Source organism: Chinchilla lanigera, unplaced genomic scaffold (genome assembly GCF_000276665.1).
Source record: "Chinchilla lanigera isolate Chin_1 unplaced genomic scaffold, ChiLan1.0 scaffold00005, whole genome shotgun sequence".
Classification (NCBI taxonomy): domain Eukaryota; kingdom Metazoa; phylum Chordata; class Mammalia; order Rodentia; family Chinchillidae; genus Chinchilla; species Chinchilla lanigera.
In genome coordinates, this window is record NW_004955406.1 from 7,014,417 (window position 1) to 7,031,341 (window position 16,925).

The 16,925-nt window shown below is 36.2% G+C and overlaps 1 protein-coding gene across 4 annotated transcripts in view; it reads right to left on the reverse strand.

Moving 5' to 3' along the window:
- The window catches only part of Akt3 (v-akt murine thymoma viral oncogene homolog 3), a 255,797-nt gene that overhangs the window by 106,541 nt on the left and 132,331 nt on the right, over window positions 1-16,925 (reverse strand). For all 4 annotated transcript variants that reach the window (XM_005374760.2, XM_013520333.1, XM_005374758.2 and 1 more), the window contains 2 exons: window positions 6,931-7,042; window positions 482-626 (listed from right to left, as the gene is read on the reverse strand). In XM_005374760.2, the coding sequence (XP_005374817.1) occupies window positions 482-626; window positions 6,931-7,042 (257 nt within the window). The remainder of the gene's footprint in view (window positions 1-481; window positions 627-6,930; window positions 7,043-16,925) is intronic.

Sequence of the window (16,925 nt, forward strand, 5' to 3'; positions counted from 1 at the left end):
CCCATTCTCTTCACGGGCTCAGAACAGTCATTAAAAGAAAAGCTATTATTTCTAAGACTGTTTACTTCCCAGCTGACTTTAGTGAGGCTGAAGAGACCAAGCAGGACCACCACAGCCATTTTTGCTTTGGCTCTCAGAAACAGAATGCCAAATGGAGAAGAACCTAATCGTTAAAGAAAATATTTAATCCCAAGTTTCTAAAATGGTGTTAAAAACAAGGGGAAATATAATTTATGAAGATGTATGATGGTGCATCAATCATAAGTCCCTCAAGAGCACTGTCAGCATTCAGTACAAAAATGCTGGTCAATTATTTAGTTTTAAAGAAGGCATTTCAGAGTCACAAGCAGAGAAAACACCCATCCATACTCATATCACACGAAAACTGACTGAGATATCTCTGCAAATGAGAATTTTTAGTATATTTCCTCCAGACAAATAAATGCTGCGCTGAGTAGAGTGAGTCTTCCTTATTTCCTACCTTTCTTTTATGATGGGTCGTAGAAGCATCCATTTCTTCTTCTCCTATGTTATCAATTTGTGAGGTTGGACTGCAGTTCATTCTCTCCTCTTCTTGCCTCTGCAGTCTGTCTGCTACAGCCTGGATAGCTTCTGTCCATTCTTCCCTATTCAAATGAGTGAAATGTGCCATTAACAGAAGATGACAAATGATTTTTAAAATTTTACGAAATGTGAAATCAACACAAATATAGTTTATTCCTCAATAGTTCTCCTCTCTACCAACATTGCAAGTAAAACACAAAGTACATCATTATTATTTAAAACAACAATACTCATTTGGGTTTATTGGCTTACATTCCATTTTAATTATTTTTAATTCCTTTCTGCATTTCTCCTTCCATCTAGGACTGTTTTTGTTCGGTTTACAGAATACTCAGTTAGTCAGTATACGTATGCTAACAACAAATTCTACAGTCTCTGACTGAGAAAAAAAATTGTAATGCACTCCTGGAGACTGAACCCAGAGCCTTTGCATGGAGCCTCTTCCTCAGCCCTTTAAAAAAATGTTTTCATGTTTTGAGAAGAGTCTTGGTAAGCTGACCATGCTGGGCTTGAACCTCCCATGTTCCCGCTTCAGATTCCCAGAATGATGAGATACAGGCATGAATCATCATGCTCAGCTTGAAAATATTTTTAATTTTGTTCTTGGAAAAATTTTTTTCTTAGAATTTTCTTTCTCTCAGCACTTTGGAAATATCATTCCATTATCCCTAATTATTACTGTATTCCATGCCAATTTTTTTCTACTATCGTAGCACCTTTTCAGTCTGTTAATCCTCTGGAAACATATATTCATTCCCAACGGCTTTGGTTTTTAACAGTCTAATGGGACTAGGAGTTTTCTCTATATTTTACCTGTTGGGATTTATAGGACTTTTGAATCTGTAGTTCGATCTTTAGTCCCTTCAGAACATTTTCAATCACTATCATTTCAAACACTGTCTTCCTCATTCTCTCACACCTTCTGAGACTCCAATTATGTATCTGTATGGCACCTTACTACATCATCTTTATCTTACACTCTATTCTAATTTTTATTTTTTTATCCTTTATCTCTGCATGTTTCATTTTGGATATTCTGTTCTTTGAATTCATTAATTTCCCCAAATATGAAGCTTAATTTAGTATTAAAACCATTATCACTCATAATTACAAATATTTTATTACAGTTTTAAAATTTTTCATTTAGTTCTGTTTTTGTATTTTCCATCTGTCTGCTGAATTTCCAGGCTCTAACATATCTAAACGTACTAATCCATAGTTCTTTTAATCACTGCTGGATAACTCTGTTTTTGAAACCCCATGAATCTGGTTCTACTGTGTTTCTTCTCCTCTCTGTGGTTTTTTTTTGTTTTTCCCCGGTACCGGGAACCGAACTCACGACCTTGCGCTTGCCAGGCAGGCGCTTTTGCCGCTGAGCTAAATCCCCAGCCCCTCCTCTCTGTGGTTTTAGCCACACTGTCATAAATCTGTGCATAAAATTTTAGGTGAGCCTTAGAAACCGCTTGCAAAAAAAAAAAAAAATCAGATAATTTGAAGCTTAGTTAGGTTTAATCTTTTCTTAGAGAATATTTACAGTTGCTTTTAGCAGGTTCCTAAGAGACCAATAAAACCAGATCAATCTAATCCAATTTCACAACTGAAGTAATTTAAGGCTGGACTTTTATTCTCCTAAAATAAACCTACTTCCATTTATCCTTTCTTATATGTATAGTCCTTTAAAGTATGAACCCCTAAATGCAGTGGTTTATAAGGCCTTTTCTTTGGCAGGCCGTGGAATTCAAGAATGTGGCTCCTGCCTCTGGGAACTAGTCAAAATCTCAAACGTTAGGACTCTCTTCTGGAAGTGCCAGGTATGACAGAGGAAAAGAACACTGGACCTGTGAAGTTTTAGTTCCATGAAACTTCAGTTCTATTGCCTTTCTGATGCCTTTCCTTTTCTTATAATATTTTGATGTCCTTTACTAGTAGTTCTTATTTGAACTACTGACCCAAATCGCCAATTCTTCTTAACTGAACTAAAACCTTTTACCATTTTGGGGGGAGAGAGAAATGCCTACAAAAGCATACTAGGCCAAAAAGTAACCAATCTTCGAATTCCTAAGTAAAATGAAAATGCAATCAATTTGTGACAGAGAATGAGACACTTAGGAAGCAAATTATTCTTTATATACTACTTATAAAAACAACTTTAACAAAGTGATCATTCACTTTTAATGAATATTTAATTAAATAGGTGTTTTACTAAAATTCAAATATGCAATGGCTTAGGAAGGATTTGCAGTCTGATAGGAGAAACGTGTTACTATGAAATCAGTGTAATAAAGTGTTAAAGATAAAATCATACAAGTATTCACTAAGGACAGCAGTACTCTAAGAAAAACAGTGGTACCTTTGTGATGACAGCAAAACAACAGATGACTGTTCAAAGATGTACATGATATATTAGTGACTATCAACCTGAAGAAAAGACAGGTAAGGGAAATTGGGTATTTTGGGCAGTAGGGACAAACAGGAAAGAAAACTACAGGTGATGTGAAGCACGGTATAGAATCAGTACTTGGGAGACTAGAAGTAATTCAATATACACAGAACAGGAAGGAAACGGGATGTCTGTGTGCACACAGAGATGTGTCCCTGGATGTGGGTGTGAGTGTAGTGGAATGGCTGTGACACAGTATTTAGCCATAAAAAAGAAAACCAATCTCAGCCAATAATGTGTGGGAGGTCATGTACAACATAATAAAGTAATGATAAAAATTGTACTTAACTGAGTAATTTGAAGGACATTCACTAAAATCAGAGAAAAAAATGAATGTATTTATAATCACAAAAATTTTTAAACCCTGCCTTAAAATAGAATTCACAGATAAAACTACTGGAAAGGACAAAACTGTTATTATTTACAGATGGCAGGTCTGTAGAAGAATAAATATTTGAGGGCACATTACCCCAAAGTTAATGGGATTAGGAGGTGGGGCTTCAGGCCGCATGAAAGGGATCGGTGTCCCTACAAAAAGGAACCTAGAGAACTTCGCACTTTCCACCATGTGAGAACACAGAGAAATCATCCCCTATGAACTAGAAAGAAGACCCTCATCACACTTAATCTGCCAGCACCATGATCTTAGAATTCCCAAACCTTAAAACTGTCAAAAGTAAATTTTTAGTGATTAAAAGCTACCTAGTTCAAGACATTTTGTTACAGCAGCTTGAAGGGACTAAGATAAACCTCATTTATGAGCTAAAAAAAAAAAGAAAAGAAAAAAAGCTTAGATATAAACTTACCAAAGGAGGTAAAAGATTTGTACAATGAAAACTAATGAATAAAGGCAACACAAATAAATGGAAAGACATTCATGTTCCTGGGCTGAAAGATCTACTATTAAGGTGTCAATGCTACCTAAAGTGATCAATAGAGTCAAAACAATTCCTATCAAAATCCAACAGCTATTTTTGCATAAACAGTAAGAAACAATTCTGAAATTCATACAGAACCATAAAGAACCCTCAACTGTCAAAACAATCTTGAGAAGAACAAAGCTGAAGCCATCATACTCCCTGACTTAAAAGCACATTCTAAAGCAAGAGTAATTAAAATAATACGCTACTGGTATAATGCTACTGATCAATGGATCAGAATATGGAGCTAATAAAATCATGCACATGTGGTCAAAGGATCTTCCACATGAGTGCCACACTGTATAATGCACAAAAGATAGTCTCTTCAACAAACAGTGCTGGGAAAACTGGGTATCAACATGCGAAAGAATGAACTGTGACCCTTATTTTACATCATACTTAAAAAGATTTAAATATAAGACCTGGAACTATGAAACTCCTAGAAGAGAAACACAGGGGAACTCATGACATTGGTTTTGGCAACTATTTCTTGGCTACTATGACACAAAAAGGAGAGTCAATGAAAAAAGAATATAGACAAGTCAGCCAAAAAATTTCTGCACAGCAAAGGAAACACAGCAGGATGAAAAGTAAATGTAAGGAATAGGAAAAGATTATTTGAAAAAAATACAATTTTTTTTATTTTGTCTTTTTGAGACAGGGTGTTGCTATGCAGTTCAGGCTGACCTTGAGTTCACTTTGTAGCCCAGGTTGGCCTCAAATTCACAACAATCCTCCTGCCTCAGCCTCCAGGGATTACAGGTGTGTGCCACCACACCTGGTTCCCCCCAAAAAAATACTATGTTATCTAAAATACATAAGGAACTTCTATAGCTCAATATCAAAAACCCATTTTGAAATGCTTAAAAGACTTAATAGACATTTCTCAAAAGAAGACATACAAAGACTCACAGGTATATAAAAAAATGTTCAGCATTACTATCATCAGGAAATGCCATATCAAAAACCACATTAAGACAGCCATTATAAAATGAAACAAAATAAAAATAACACGTGTTAGTGGTGATGTGAAGAAATAGAAACCCTATGTAACACTGATGGGAAGGTAAAATGGTGCAGTTACTATTGAAAACAGTATGAAGGTTCCCCAAGTAATAAAAAAAAGAACTACCACATGAGCCAGCTATCTTACTTCTCAGTACTTAGCAAAAAAAAAAAAACAAACCTGAAATGAGTTACTCAAACAGATACCTGCTTTTCCATGTTCAGTGCAGCATTGTTCAAAATAGCCAAGAGATGCAAACAACCTGTGTACTAACTGATGAACAGATAAAGAAAACATGACATACACATACAATGCAACGTTGCTCAGCCTTAAAAGAAATTCTACCATTTGAGACAACACAGATGGAGTTTGGCAGGAACAAGTACAGTATGATCTTACACACACACGGAATCTGAAAAAGTTGACAGTGGAATGGTGGTAAGCAGAAGCCAGCAACAGTAGGGAGGAGGTAGGGACAGGGAAAGGTTGGTAAATGGGTACTGGGCTGTATACTATCATTTCTAAGAAAACAATGGACTGCTGAATAAGAGCTGAGACAACAGGCTCACTAGTTAGAAAAAATAACCCAATCTTATGCATTGAAATAAATGTAAGATAAGCTATACATTTAGTTAAGAACATGTAAGGACTTCAGATTGGGAGAAATACTGATAATGGACAGTTTTTGTAACTTTCACTAGCCTTTATGTTTCCACTGAAATTAAAGTTACATAAAGTCTCCAAACACCAGTTGCTAGATGAATATAGAAGAATACACTCCAATGGCAAAAATAAATATGCCGCTTTACATTTTTACCAAAGCTCCATCTTCTATTTTCTTCTAGTCATAAATACAAATGAAAACTGATTGTTCAGAAGAGTAGTGTGGTATTATTATAGAAACAGCAAAAGATTTTAGCATCTTAAGGTTTGGCAGAAATCCAGTTTTGTAAACACAAATGACAAAATGAGTCACGCTTCAATGAGATGCTATAAATCCACTACAAGAATGATATTTTCAAAGAATGTATACTGACATGAGAAAGTTCCATTCATTTATTCAGTCAGTCAACAAATACGGTATTAGGCCCTAGACTACGTGCTGAAGACAACAAACACACACGCACAGGTGCACACACCTGTAATAAGGAAAATAAGATCCTTGCTACCAAGTTTACAGTCTAGTGAGAAAGTGTTACAGTCTTTGGTCTTTATTAAGAACCCAGAAAGGTTTATCATCACAAAACTTATGTTAATCATTTGGAAGATAAGGTTAATAATATTTAACTTCACAAGTTACTCATCAGGACAACTATGCTAACAGATGAGCAGGAAGGTAAGCTTGTGACTGTAGTTTCCAGCTCTCACTTTCAGGCCACCAGGTGCAAGAATACTAAGATTGAACCGGGCGATGAGACAATGGTTGCAAAACCAGACTGTCACCAGGACGGAAATACGGCCCACACAAAGCTGGTAAGCAGTTTACGAGTTAGTGTGTTGCTGCTCCTCTTGTCAGCAACGATGATAGTCAATGCCAATCAACTCTAATGCCTTTCCCCAAGGAGCTTATTCCAAATCACATTGTATTTTTTTTTTCTTTTTCTTTTTTGGTACTGGGAAGCGAACTTAAGACCTTGCACTTGCCGGGCAGGCACTGTGCTGCTGAGCTACATCCCCAGCCCCTCAACACAGTATTTCAACCAGCTACTTGCAATGGTAAGGACACACTACTTGTAACCTTTTGCTATCACTTCCGCCTCAGAATTAAAAATATGAAAATAAGCAATTCTATAATGTTTTAAAATGTAGTTTTTTGTAAAACAGTCTTTTTAAATTTGTGAACCTTAGTGAGTTTGCTCATGCTAGGAATAGAACTATTAAGAAATATAGCATTCTGCAAATATATTTCCCTCTATGTACTAATAGTGAAGTTAGTTACAAATACATCTTCAGATTGATTGTTACTTTTTCACAGAATAGAAAAAACGTATGTCTCTTACCTTTCCTCTGGAGTATCTACATGAAATGTTCTTTCTATAACAGTGGTCCACTGGAGACATCTGATAATAAATGTGTTTGGCTTTGGTCGTTCTGTTTTCATTAACTGGCATTCTGGAAATAAAATATCTCTTTAAATATACACATTTTAAAATCATGAAGTAAATTAGTTGAAAACTATGGAATTCTATTCTAAACAAAACACAGCAACTACCTGACAGCTTTCCATGGATCTCAGCTCAAGGCCATGTACAAACTGATCTTAGTATTCTTTTCCAATTCACTGTCATTCCGGCCAGTTCAGTCCACTAAACACCATAGTTCCAGCTGTTCCTGCTGTCTTTCATATCTTGTATTTATTTTATCTCATCCATATGCAATCTTCAACAGCCAAAGCAAGGCCCATCTTTAAGGTCCACATCAAATCCTATTCTTCTCATGAAGCTTTTTATAATACCTGGTCTCAGAATGACTACTTCCTTGCTCACTTCTCATTACTTACAAGTATGGATTCTGATACCAGTGCCTGGATTTTTGGACTTTTTTCCTACCAATAATTATACAATTTTACAAAATTAATCTCTCTGGTCTTCAACAGTTAAATGAGAAACTAATAGTATCTATATCAGAATTGGCATAAAGATTAATAATAAATTCATGTAATGCTTAGCAAAATGTATGACATACAGTAAGCATTCAATAACTACTAGTTATTACTACTGGATGTACAGTTAAATTAGACTTTAAAAGAGAAGCGGTAGTAGACACCAAGACAAAAATTGGGCTGCCTACTGACACTGTACTATGGAAATAAACTAATTTACTCCTAGATAGCAAATTCATCAGTGCTTATCTGCCTTGTCCATTCTCCAATATTAACAACTATCAACTACCACTGTCATTAAGGTATTCTTTTCCAATTAACTATCATGTCATTAAGGTCCAAGTTATTACTCACATCACATTCATTTTTTTATTGGAATCCTTATTGAAAGGGAACATTCACCTATGGTTCTTTGCTTAGCTTTCTTTCTTTCCTACAATTTCTTGTTGATGGTTTTAAGCATCACCTTTCAGTTAATCCATATAGAAATCCAAGCTTCTCTCCATCTTGGGTCTCAATTTTAAGACATACGTGTCAGGGGTTAAGAAGGTAATTCAGTGACAGAGCACAGACTTAGGATATGCAAGGGCATAGGTACCGTCTCTAGCATTTAAGAAAAAAGACATTTGTCTAAATACAGTGGACATTTTTACCTTGTTGAATTACTAGCAACACACCTTAAACCAAATTCAGTATCTTTTCCCTTAAATCCACTCCTCCTCCTGGCTTTCCTAATTTTTCCATCACTGAGACTAGAACACAGCGTGATCTCCCTTTTTCACAATAGTTAGACATGCCTTTATTTGATTTGCCCACTGAGACAATCCCACTTCAAATTTTCAGTGCTCAATGTCTTAAGCCTCCCCAGCTGTCACACCAGAATCTCCCTACTCAAGAGATGTTGACAGCCTGCCTAAGCTACTTAAAGATAGAAATTATATTCTAAGAGACATCTGGACATGCCCCAAAATGAGCTCCTGATCTCTCCCACCTATGCTCCCACTGCCAACCACTGCCATAGCTTTGTCTATTTCATATGACACCATCTTTTCAACTGCTCAAGCTACAACCCTGGAAGTACTCTGGAGTCCTCTCTTACATTTCATTTACATTCTCACATTTCTAGAGATCCTGTTGCATCTACTTTCAAAATATTCCCAATTTCTGATCACATCTCACCACCTCCACTACCTCAGACTGTCTTTGTCATCTCCTAAAATTTCAGAAGAGCTCTCCTGCCCCCCACTGTAATCCGTTCTCAATACAATGACCAGAAGTCTTAAAATGAACATTTTCAAAAAACTTCAGTAGTGTTTCAACTCATTAAGAATAGACAGCCAAAGCTTTGAAATGATCAGGGAGTATCCTAGCACACTGAGGGTCTGACTTCCTTCCCTAGCACTCTTTCAGGCCACTCTTGTCTTCTCTGCATTCCTCCACAGTGCGCTTCACCCCCTCTGCTTTGGGCCTTTTATCACGTTCGCCCTCTGCCCAGCATTCCTTTCCTTCCCCTTACTATCACCAGAAATAACTTCCTCCTTTCCTTAAGTTTTAGATCAAATCTAACCTTTATATTGAAACCTATCCTTCTTTTTTGGCCATCCTTTTTAATACTACAGTCTGCATTTCTTAGATAGGATTATACAACTTTCACTGGCTCTACTTTTGATTTTCCATAGCGTTTTAGCATCTATGATATCTTATTGTTCCTGTTAACTGTCTGTTTTCTCAACTAGAATGCAAGCTCCACTGGCCAATTCTTAGTGCCTAACATATAGTAGTATTTTTCAGATGATGAATTCTGAGAATAAAAATCCAAGGTAATTTGATGACACAGGAAAGGAGAAAATATCTTTCCTATCTAGACAAGAAGGGAAAAGGTTCACTGGATGGGTACATTTGGCTCTTGGCTATATAGTTTAGTGACTGAGCAGGAGAGAAGACAGGATAAACTTAGGTACAGATACAATTATGGCTATCAATGCAAGTGGAAACTGGTAGAAATTTATTTTTCATTGCTTCTATTATTTTTTTCCAAAGAATTAGGGTATGAAGCCATCAGCTAAAACACAGTTGAAAGGGGATGCACTGTAACTTTTGAGAGCAGAGACGACATCAAATATAGCTCTAAGAAAATAAAAGAACATACAGACAAGGTAAACACATCCTGACTGCTCATAGCATTGAAGGCCCACTTAAATTGAAAAGACAAAAATTCAAACTAATATCAGAGCATGGCTATGTATTTCTCCCCAGGTGTATTTGGGTGCAGTTGAGGAACACAAGGCATAGTATTTAAGCCAAGGTGACAAGCTAGGTTTGTCAAAGGAAAAATGTAATGAAGAGGAGAGGATGCAAGGTAAGCCAGTGATTCAAATAGTCAACTAAGAAACTTAACAGGTCTCCAGAGCAGAGGAATGAGTAAAGAAAATGTGGTATTTATACACAATGGAGTACTACTCTGCCATAATAATGAATGAGTCATTTCTAGGAAAATGGATATACCATGAGATCATACTGTTAAATGAAATAAATGAGACACATAAGTTTATCATATGGTTTCTAAGAAACCCAAAATGTAAATAGAGAGTAAAATAAAAGATAGATAATAGCTCTTTTATAAATGCAAAGGGAACCAAGAGATGAAGGGGGAGGGGAAGGGAATGAAAAAAATTAAGATGTGTTAGATATATGTACTGATTCCCATGAGAAACATAACAGTTATGTATTGGAAACATGTACTAATAAAAAATAATTTCAAAAATTATTTTTTGAAATTATTTGATGGGAAGAAAGAATCTGGTGGTATATAAGATAATTAAAAAGTAAAGGAACTGATAGATCATAAAGAGCAATCATATCATAGTTAAGCCTTGCACAACATAGTTTTTAAACTATATGAACTGTTTACTGTACCAATTTACACTACTTGATACATTAAAGTTTCAAAATACCAATGACATTAGACCAATTTACACCAATAAAGGGTCCAATTTCCTGTATTAGGCCCAGCATTCCTGCTTTACTCTCTGATTTTCCTCTTTATATTGTTAGTTTGGTTTGGTTTGGTTTTTTCCGGTACCAGGAATTGAACTCACGACCTTATGCTTACCAGGCAGGTGCTGTGCCCCTGAGCTAAATCCCCAGCCCCTGATTTTCCTCTTTATATAACTCCTACTAATATTCTAGGCAGTGGTTCACTTCCTTGTCCTATATCTGTTTAATAAATGTTACTTTGATTTCCTAGCTGAATGAATTACTTGAAAGTTTTGAATTACGTACACGATTCAACAGCACTTGAGGCAGTGACACAGGTGCACAAAATAAACAGTACCTGCATTACTGACTGAGTGGCTTTTAATGTAAAGAATGGAGGACAAACTTACACAAGGAGCAGGCCTGACAAATACAATCCAGAAGGCAGTATGGAGAAGAGGGGCAAGGAAGAGCAGAGGATGCCCAGCCTAATGCTACCAACTTCAGTTTTACTAAAGTCCTCACTATGGTGATACTGAGGTAATTAAGACAGCAGAGGTAGTAGACTTTGAAATTATAGTGCCAGAATCAAATCCAGCGCCTATCACACACTACAGCAATATGTCCTAGTCCAAGTACTTGACATCTCTAAGGCCCTAAATTCTTTATCTCTAAAAACACTCTCAGAAATTAAAGAAAAACGACAAAAGAAATACATTTTCAGTACCATACCCAAATGAACTTTGAATGCTATAATTTAAAGAACTTCTCAATTATAGAATTTGAAAGGCTATTTAAAATACTATATTATCAGATGCCAAGTGATTACTGCAATTTTCAAGATTGCTAAAGTAATAATAAAAACTATCACTTTAATTACCATTCTCAAGAAGACCACTGAAAACAAACTATAAAAGAAGGAAATACTTGTATTTATGTAAGAGATAGTCTGAAAAATTACTAAAATATGAACAAACATGATGACCAAAGTAACTGTATAAATCAACTATTTTGACTAAATAGTATTAAGTATTCACATAGCAACATATATGAAATGCTAATTACAGGTCAAAGCCCTGGCAATATTCTGGACAAATAAAAATGAAGAAAAAACTACAAACTCACAGAATACACCAATGCTAGTATTAATCATGCTACATATGTAATTACAAAGTAATATTTCACTAATACCTTAATGACTTAATCAGGTTTATCTTAGTTACTTTTTTCATTGTTGAGACAAAATACCCAACACCCACAAGTTAAAGGAGGACAGGTTTATTTAGCTCACAGTTTGTAGAGGCTTCAGTCCCTAACTGGTTGGCTCCAAGGCAGGGTGGCATGGCAGACAGGAATTGCAGAAGAGAAACAGTTCACGGTGGGCAGAAGGCAGCAAAGTAAGCAAGCAAGGGGCAAGATAAGCTTCTTTCTGTCCCTTACACCGTATCCAGACTACGAGGATTAAGGTGGTGCCAAAAATCACCCTAGCACCCTTAATCACAGCCTTGCACCATGAATCAATCACACACTCTAGATTCAGCCCCACCCATGACCACATGAACTTTGGGAGGACATCTAGACACAAGCCATAACAAGGTCTCTATAAAGTTTCCAGTCTGACAAAAATGTTAGGTATAAGTACATATAAATAAGTAGTATAATAGAAATAAGATGTAAAATTTTTTTTTCATATTGCAGATCAGTGCCATCACACTGAGCTATATCCCCAGCTGGTTTTATTTCATTTCATTTCATTTCATTTCATTTTTATTTTTTATTTTTATTTATTTTTATTTTTATTTTTATTTTTATTTTGAGAAGGTCTCCCTAAATCAATATATTGCCCAGGCTGGGCTCAAACCCTCAATTCTCCTGTCTCACCTTCCCAGGCTGCAGGATTACAGATGTGCACCACCAAGCTCATTCTTTAAAGAGATGGTGGTTAGTACATAGATTGTCCAATTCTTTCTTAAATGCATGGTTTCCTTTTGGCTATGTAAAGATTCCCAAGTCAAACTAGGCCAATTTAAATCTTACAAAGAGAAGTGGAAGCTTTTTGTAGAGATTCTAAAAAGCTACTGATACAGGGCAGGGAATGTGGCTCAGTGGTACAACACTTGCAGAGCATGTGCAAGGCCCAGGTTTGATTCCCAGTGCAACTAAGGTATTACACCAAATGCTTATGATTTCTGGAGTCATTTAATACACACCAATAATTTAACTGTTGTTACATAAAATGCCAGGTAGGTGTTTTTTATTGTATCATGATACTTTACAGCATTGTTACATTGGTACGTACATTAGATAGTAAACTATCCTCAGCAACTTGAATTAAAAATTTGAACTTAAAACATTCTGCTTACTTTACATCATTCTCAACCACAGATGACAAAGTCTGTTCAAACTTGCTATTACTCTGCAAAATTGAAAGCCAGTTGGTAGGACTGCAACAGGCTAGGCCAAACAATATACATATATATTCAAAAGAAGTTTTTGGAAATCATTCAGAGTTTATTTAAAAGTTTAAGATTTTATTTCAATCTACTGAATCATTTAAATACTAATTTTATTCCTCTTAAATTCTACCAACAGTCAATGTAAAAAAAAAAAAAATCACAATAGGTTCCATTTATAACTAAATCACATAATGAGGAAATGTCAACTGTGAGTTATAATGACCACAAATCAAGTTCATTTTCAAGCTCCTAAATATACTACTGTTGAACATCCTTTAAAGGGACAAAAAGTGCTCTTTTGCTTAATGCATTCACTTTCTAAGGACACAAACACACGACACTCAACACATTCACCTTAAAGGAGATTCAATTAGTCCACTGAGCATGAAGCCTTTGGTGAGACAGCTGTCTTAGCAGAGAGCAAGTCCTGCAGGAATGTGTTCAGTGATCACTAAGTGTCTGGCCCTGTGATCATCAACTGTTTCCTAAATGTTACTTATGTCATATAAGGACAAACCTAAAGAGTGTTATGCTATGACTTTCCATTTTATTAATGAGTTAATTTACAAGACCCAAAAAAGCTAAATAACTGGACCAAAAAACATACTTTGTGAGAAATTGTGTCAGGATTTACCCCAAGGCTTTCTGAATGCAAATCACATGCTCTTTTGAAAAGAATATGGTACTAGGAAAACGGCCTTTAATAATCAATAATCATCTGTGAAAGCAATGGGACTGTCCAGTCCTTCTTCTAATGCTCCCTTTACTCTCTGTGATTAGCCTTTCTGCCACTGATGAGAAGTATTTTTCTTAAGAGGAAATCCAGGGTAATTTTCACCTTGTAACAATATTTGAGTGTGGTGAGAACCCCGATGTGTTTGTTCCTCACTATGACCCTGTAGAGGCATGCACTGGGATAAGGACTGTCCCCTAGCAGGTTCTGATCTGTTAGATTTCCTGTTTTTTCTGCAACTTGCATGGATCTAGCTTCATATTTCTAGTTATTTTTGTCTCAATCCATCTATTACTCAGAGACAACATATCTCTTTCCATATATGCAAACAGGAGAGAAAACAAACTCTTACATTTTATTTTATAACATAAGGAATTCAACAAATGAGAGATACGAGATTGAGTTATTAACATTATTTCCACTCAAAAGATGTTTTTCGCTTTATGACCCATATCCCAAAACCCGACATTTTAATTATTATAAACCTTCCTATTTTGGTATTAACATGGAATACTACAAGTGGATTTGAACGGAATTTGAAATTATGACACATTAACGTGAACTTCTACCATATTTTATTTAGTGAATACAATCACCACAGATATCACTATTTGCCAAAAGTACATTTTCAGAGTCAGGATTTTCCATATTAACATTTTTCTGTTGTTTACCCACCAAATCCTGCCTCTCAGGAAACAAATGTACTTCAGAATCTTAGAGTAACATTCTCTGCATACTCTCTGCAAACATGAAATTTTAAATACTTTGTGATCACTTTGAAACAATGAAACTACAAAAAGGACACAAGCATTTACTAACAGAAAATTTTAGGAGCTATACATCATATGGATAATATTAAGCATACTGCTTTCTTATTTTGCTTTTTGCAATACAGTAGCTACAGCCTTTTTAAAAAGTGGTAAAAGGCCAGGCATGGTGGCACAAGCCTGTAATCCAAGCACTCAGGAGACCGAGGCAGGAGGATCACGGAGAGTTCAAGGCCAGCCTGTGCTATAAAGTGAGTACAAGGTCAGCCTGAACCACACAGTGAAACCCTGTCTCAAAAAAAAAGTGGTAAAATGTTTGTAACACAATTCACCACTTTAACCATTTTGAGCGTACAGTTTTGTGAAAAAAGTGGTAAAATGTTTGTAACACAATTCACCACTTTAACCATTCTAAGTGTAGTTTTGTGAATAAACTCACCTTGTTCTGTAGGTAAGTTGTTTTACAACTTACTTTCATTTACAAATCATTCATACTTAACATAAAAGAATTCATAAGTAAGAAGGAAAAACAGAACTCTGAAAAACAAAACCAACACCAATCCCCCAAACAAAACAAAAGCCCCGATGGTTCACCACAGTGAAATAATCACAGTTAATGTTTTCATGTATATTCTTTCATCTCTTTACTATTTCATAAAAAAAATGAGATCACCATAACCCCTGACTTGAATTTTTTTTTTTTATTTTTTTTATTTTAAAGAGTAAAAGAAGGATAACATAATAATAGGGGCAGCTTACCAAACTACAGACAAAGTGGTAGGAAATTATCAATGGTTGTTGTTTTACATACTGTTATCTACAAGATAGTTTCTCAGGAAAACAAACAGACAAGTAATAGTGAGTTACAGACAAAAAGTGGTGGGAAATTATCAACAGCTGTTGTACTATACTTTGGTTATCTTCAAAGTAGCTTCTAAAGAAAATAAATAGAGCTATACATGAGTGACCAACTGAATAATCATTGACTATTCTCAGTGGCTGTTGTAGGAAACACATAATAATAAACATACATCCATTTACAAAATAGCACAGGAACAATACAAACATTACAGAGTTATGGACAGATTAGTAGGAAAATATCAACGGCTGCTGTAATACATGGTAGTATCTTCAAAGTGGTTTCTCAGGAAGACAGAGATACGCAAGAAAGATCTAACAAGTAGTTACAAACTAAGGATTATGAAAAATAGCATATTACCTCCTCACCAGTGACTCCTTTCACTGAGGTGTGACAGCTCGAAGGAAGGTCAGGATTGAAAAGAAGGACCGAGAGACTTGCACCTGTGTCTAGCAACAGGCTGTTCTCTTTTTCCTCTATAGTCATGATTACCCGGGGCTCCTCCATGGAGATGACAGTCTGGCCAGAGGGAGAGGGCAGAGTATGCCCCGGGCCCCCTCATTCCTGTTGGACTAACTGGTAGGATGGGTCTGAGCTCTGGGGCCTCCACTTCGGAGGGCAGACTGATCTCCAGTGGTCTCCTCTGCATTCAGAGCATGGCCCAGGGGGCTTCTTAGGGCAGTTCCTCTTGAGGTGGCCTGGCTTTTAACAGTGGTAGCAAATGAATGTAGTCATTGAGTTCTTTTTGGGGCCCCAAGAATCAGACCTAGGGTCTGTTTCTCATAGTGCTGCAGCAAAAGCACCTGCTTTTTCTCGGTCTCTTTGTTTTCTCTCCTTGGCCTCCTCCTCATCACTGAGCACTCAACTTTAAATACAGAATTTTAAGAACAATCAGTTTATTTTATATTGACCTTAATATACATTTTAAATGCACTTCCCTTTGCATCAATGTTTTATACTGACCTCAATATACACTTGAAATGCATTTACCTTTGTATCGATGAGAATTCCACTCACCTATCTACAAAAGCCTTATGTAACAGACACCAGTGCAAAATGAACAATAACTACACATCCAGACCAAGATGCAGACTCAAAGCCCAAGTTTCTAGCACCTGCTCTGAGAGTGCTGCTTCCTCTCTCAACTTCCCTGATCTCCGTTTCACTGAACAAATGACTGAAAATCACAGCAAGAGTGGCCTTTGTTTACCTATTCCCTAACCAGTGAGTAAAACTGTGGTTTCACCCACCATTCTCCTTCTCATCAGGTATTTTTCTTGTTCTCATTTTCATTTCTGTTGCATTTTATGATCTGAGCTCCTTATCCCTTGAATTACATCACAATGACTTTCCTGATTTTACTACCACATCTGACCATTCATTAGTCTTTCTTAATGCCTCTTCTTCCAAATAGAGCTCTCCCTGAAACTCAGACCTTAATATTATGTTACTCTCTCCTTAGTAAATTTAGAAATTAATTGAACAAATATTTATTACATATGCCAGGCAAAGCCTAACTACTGGGCATACAAAAGTGAACAGAATTCCTTTATTCTACAGGGCTCACACTGTATTGAGAGGGAGGGTGAGAACAATGAACAA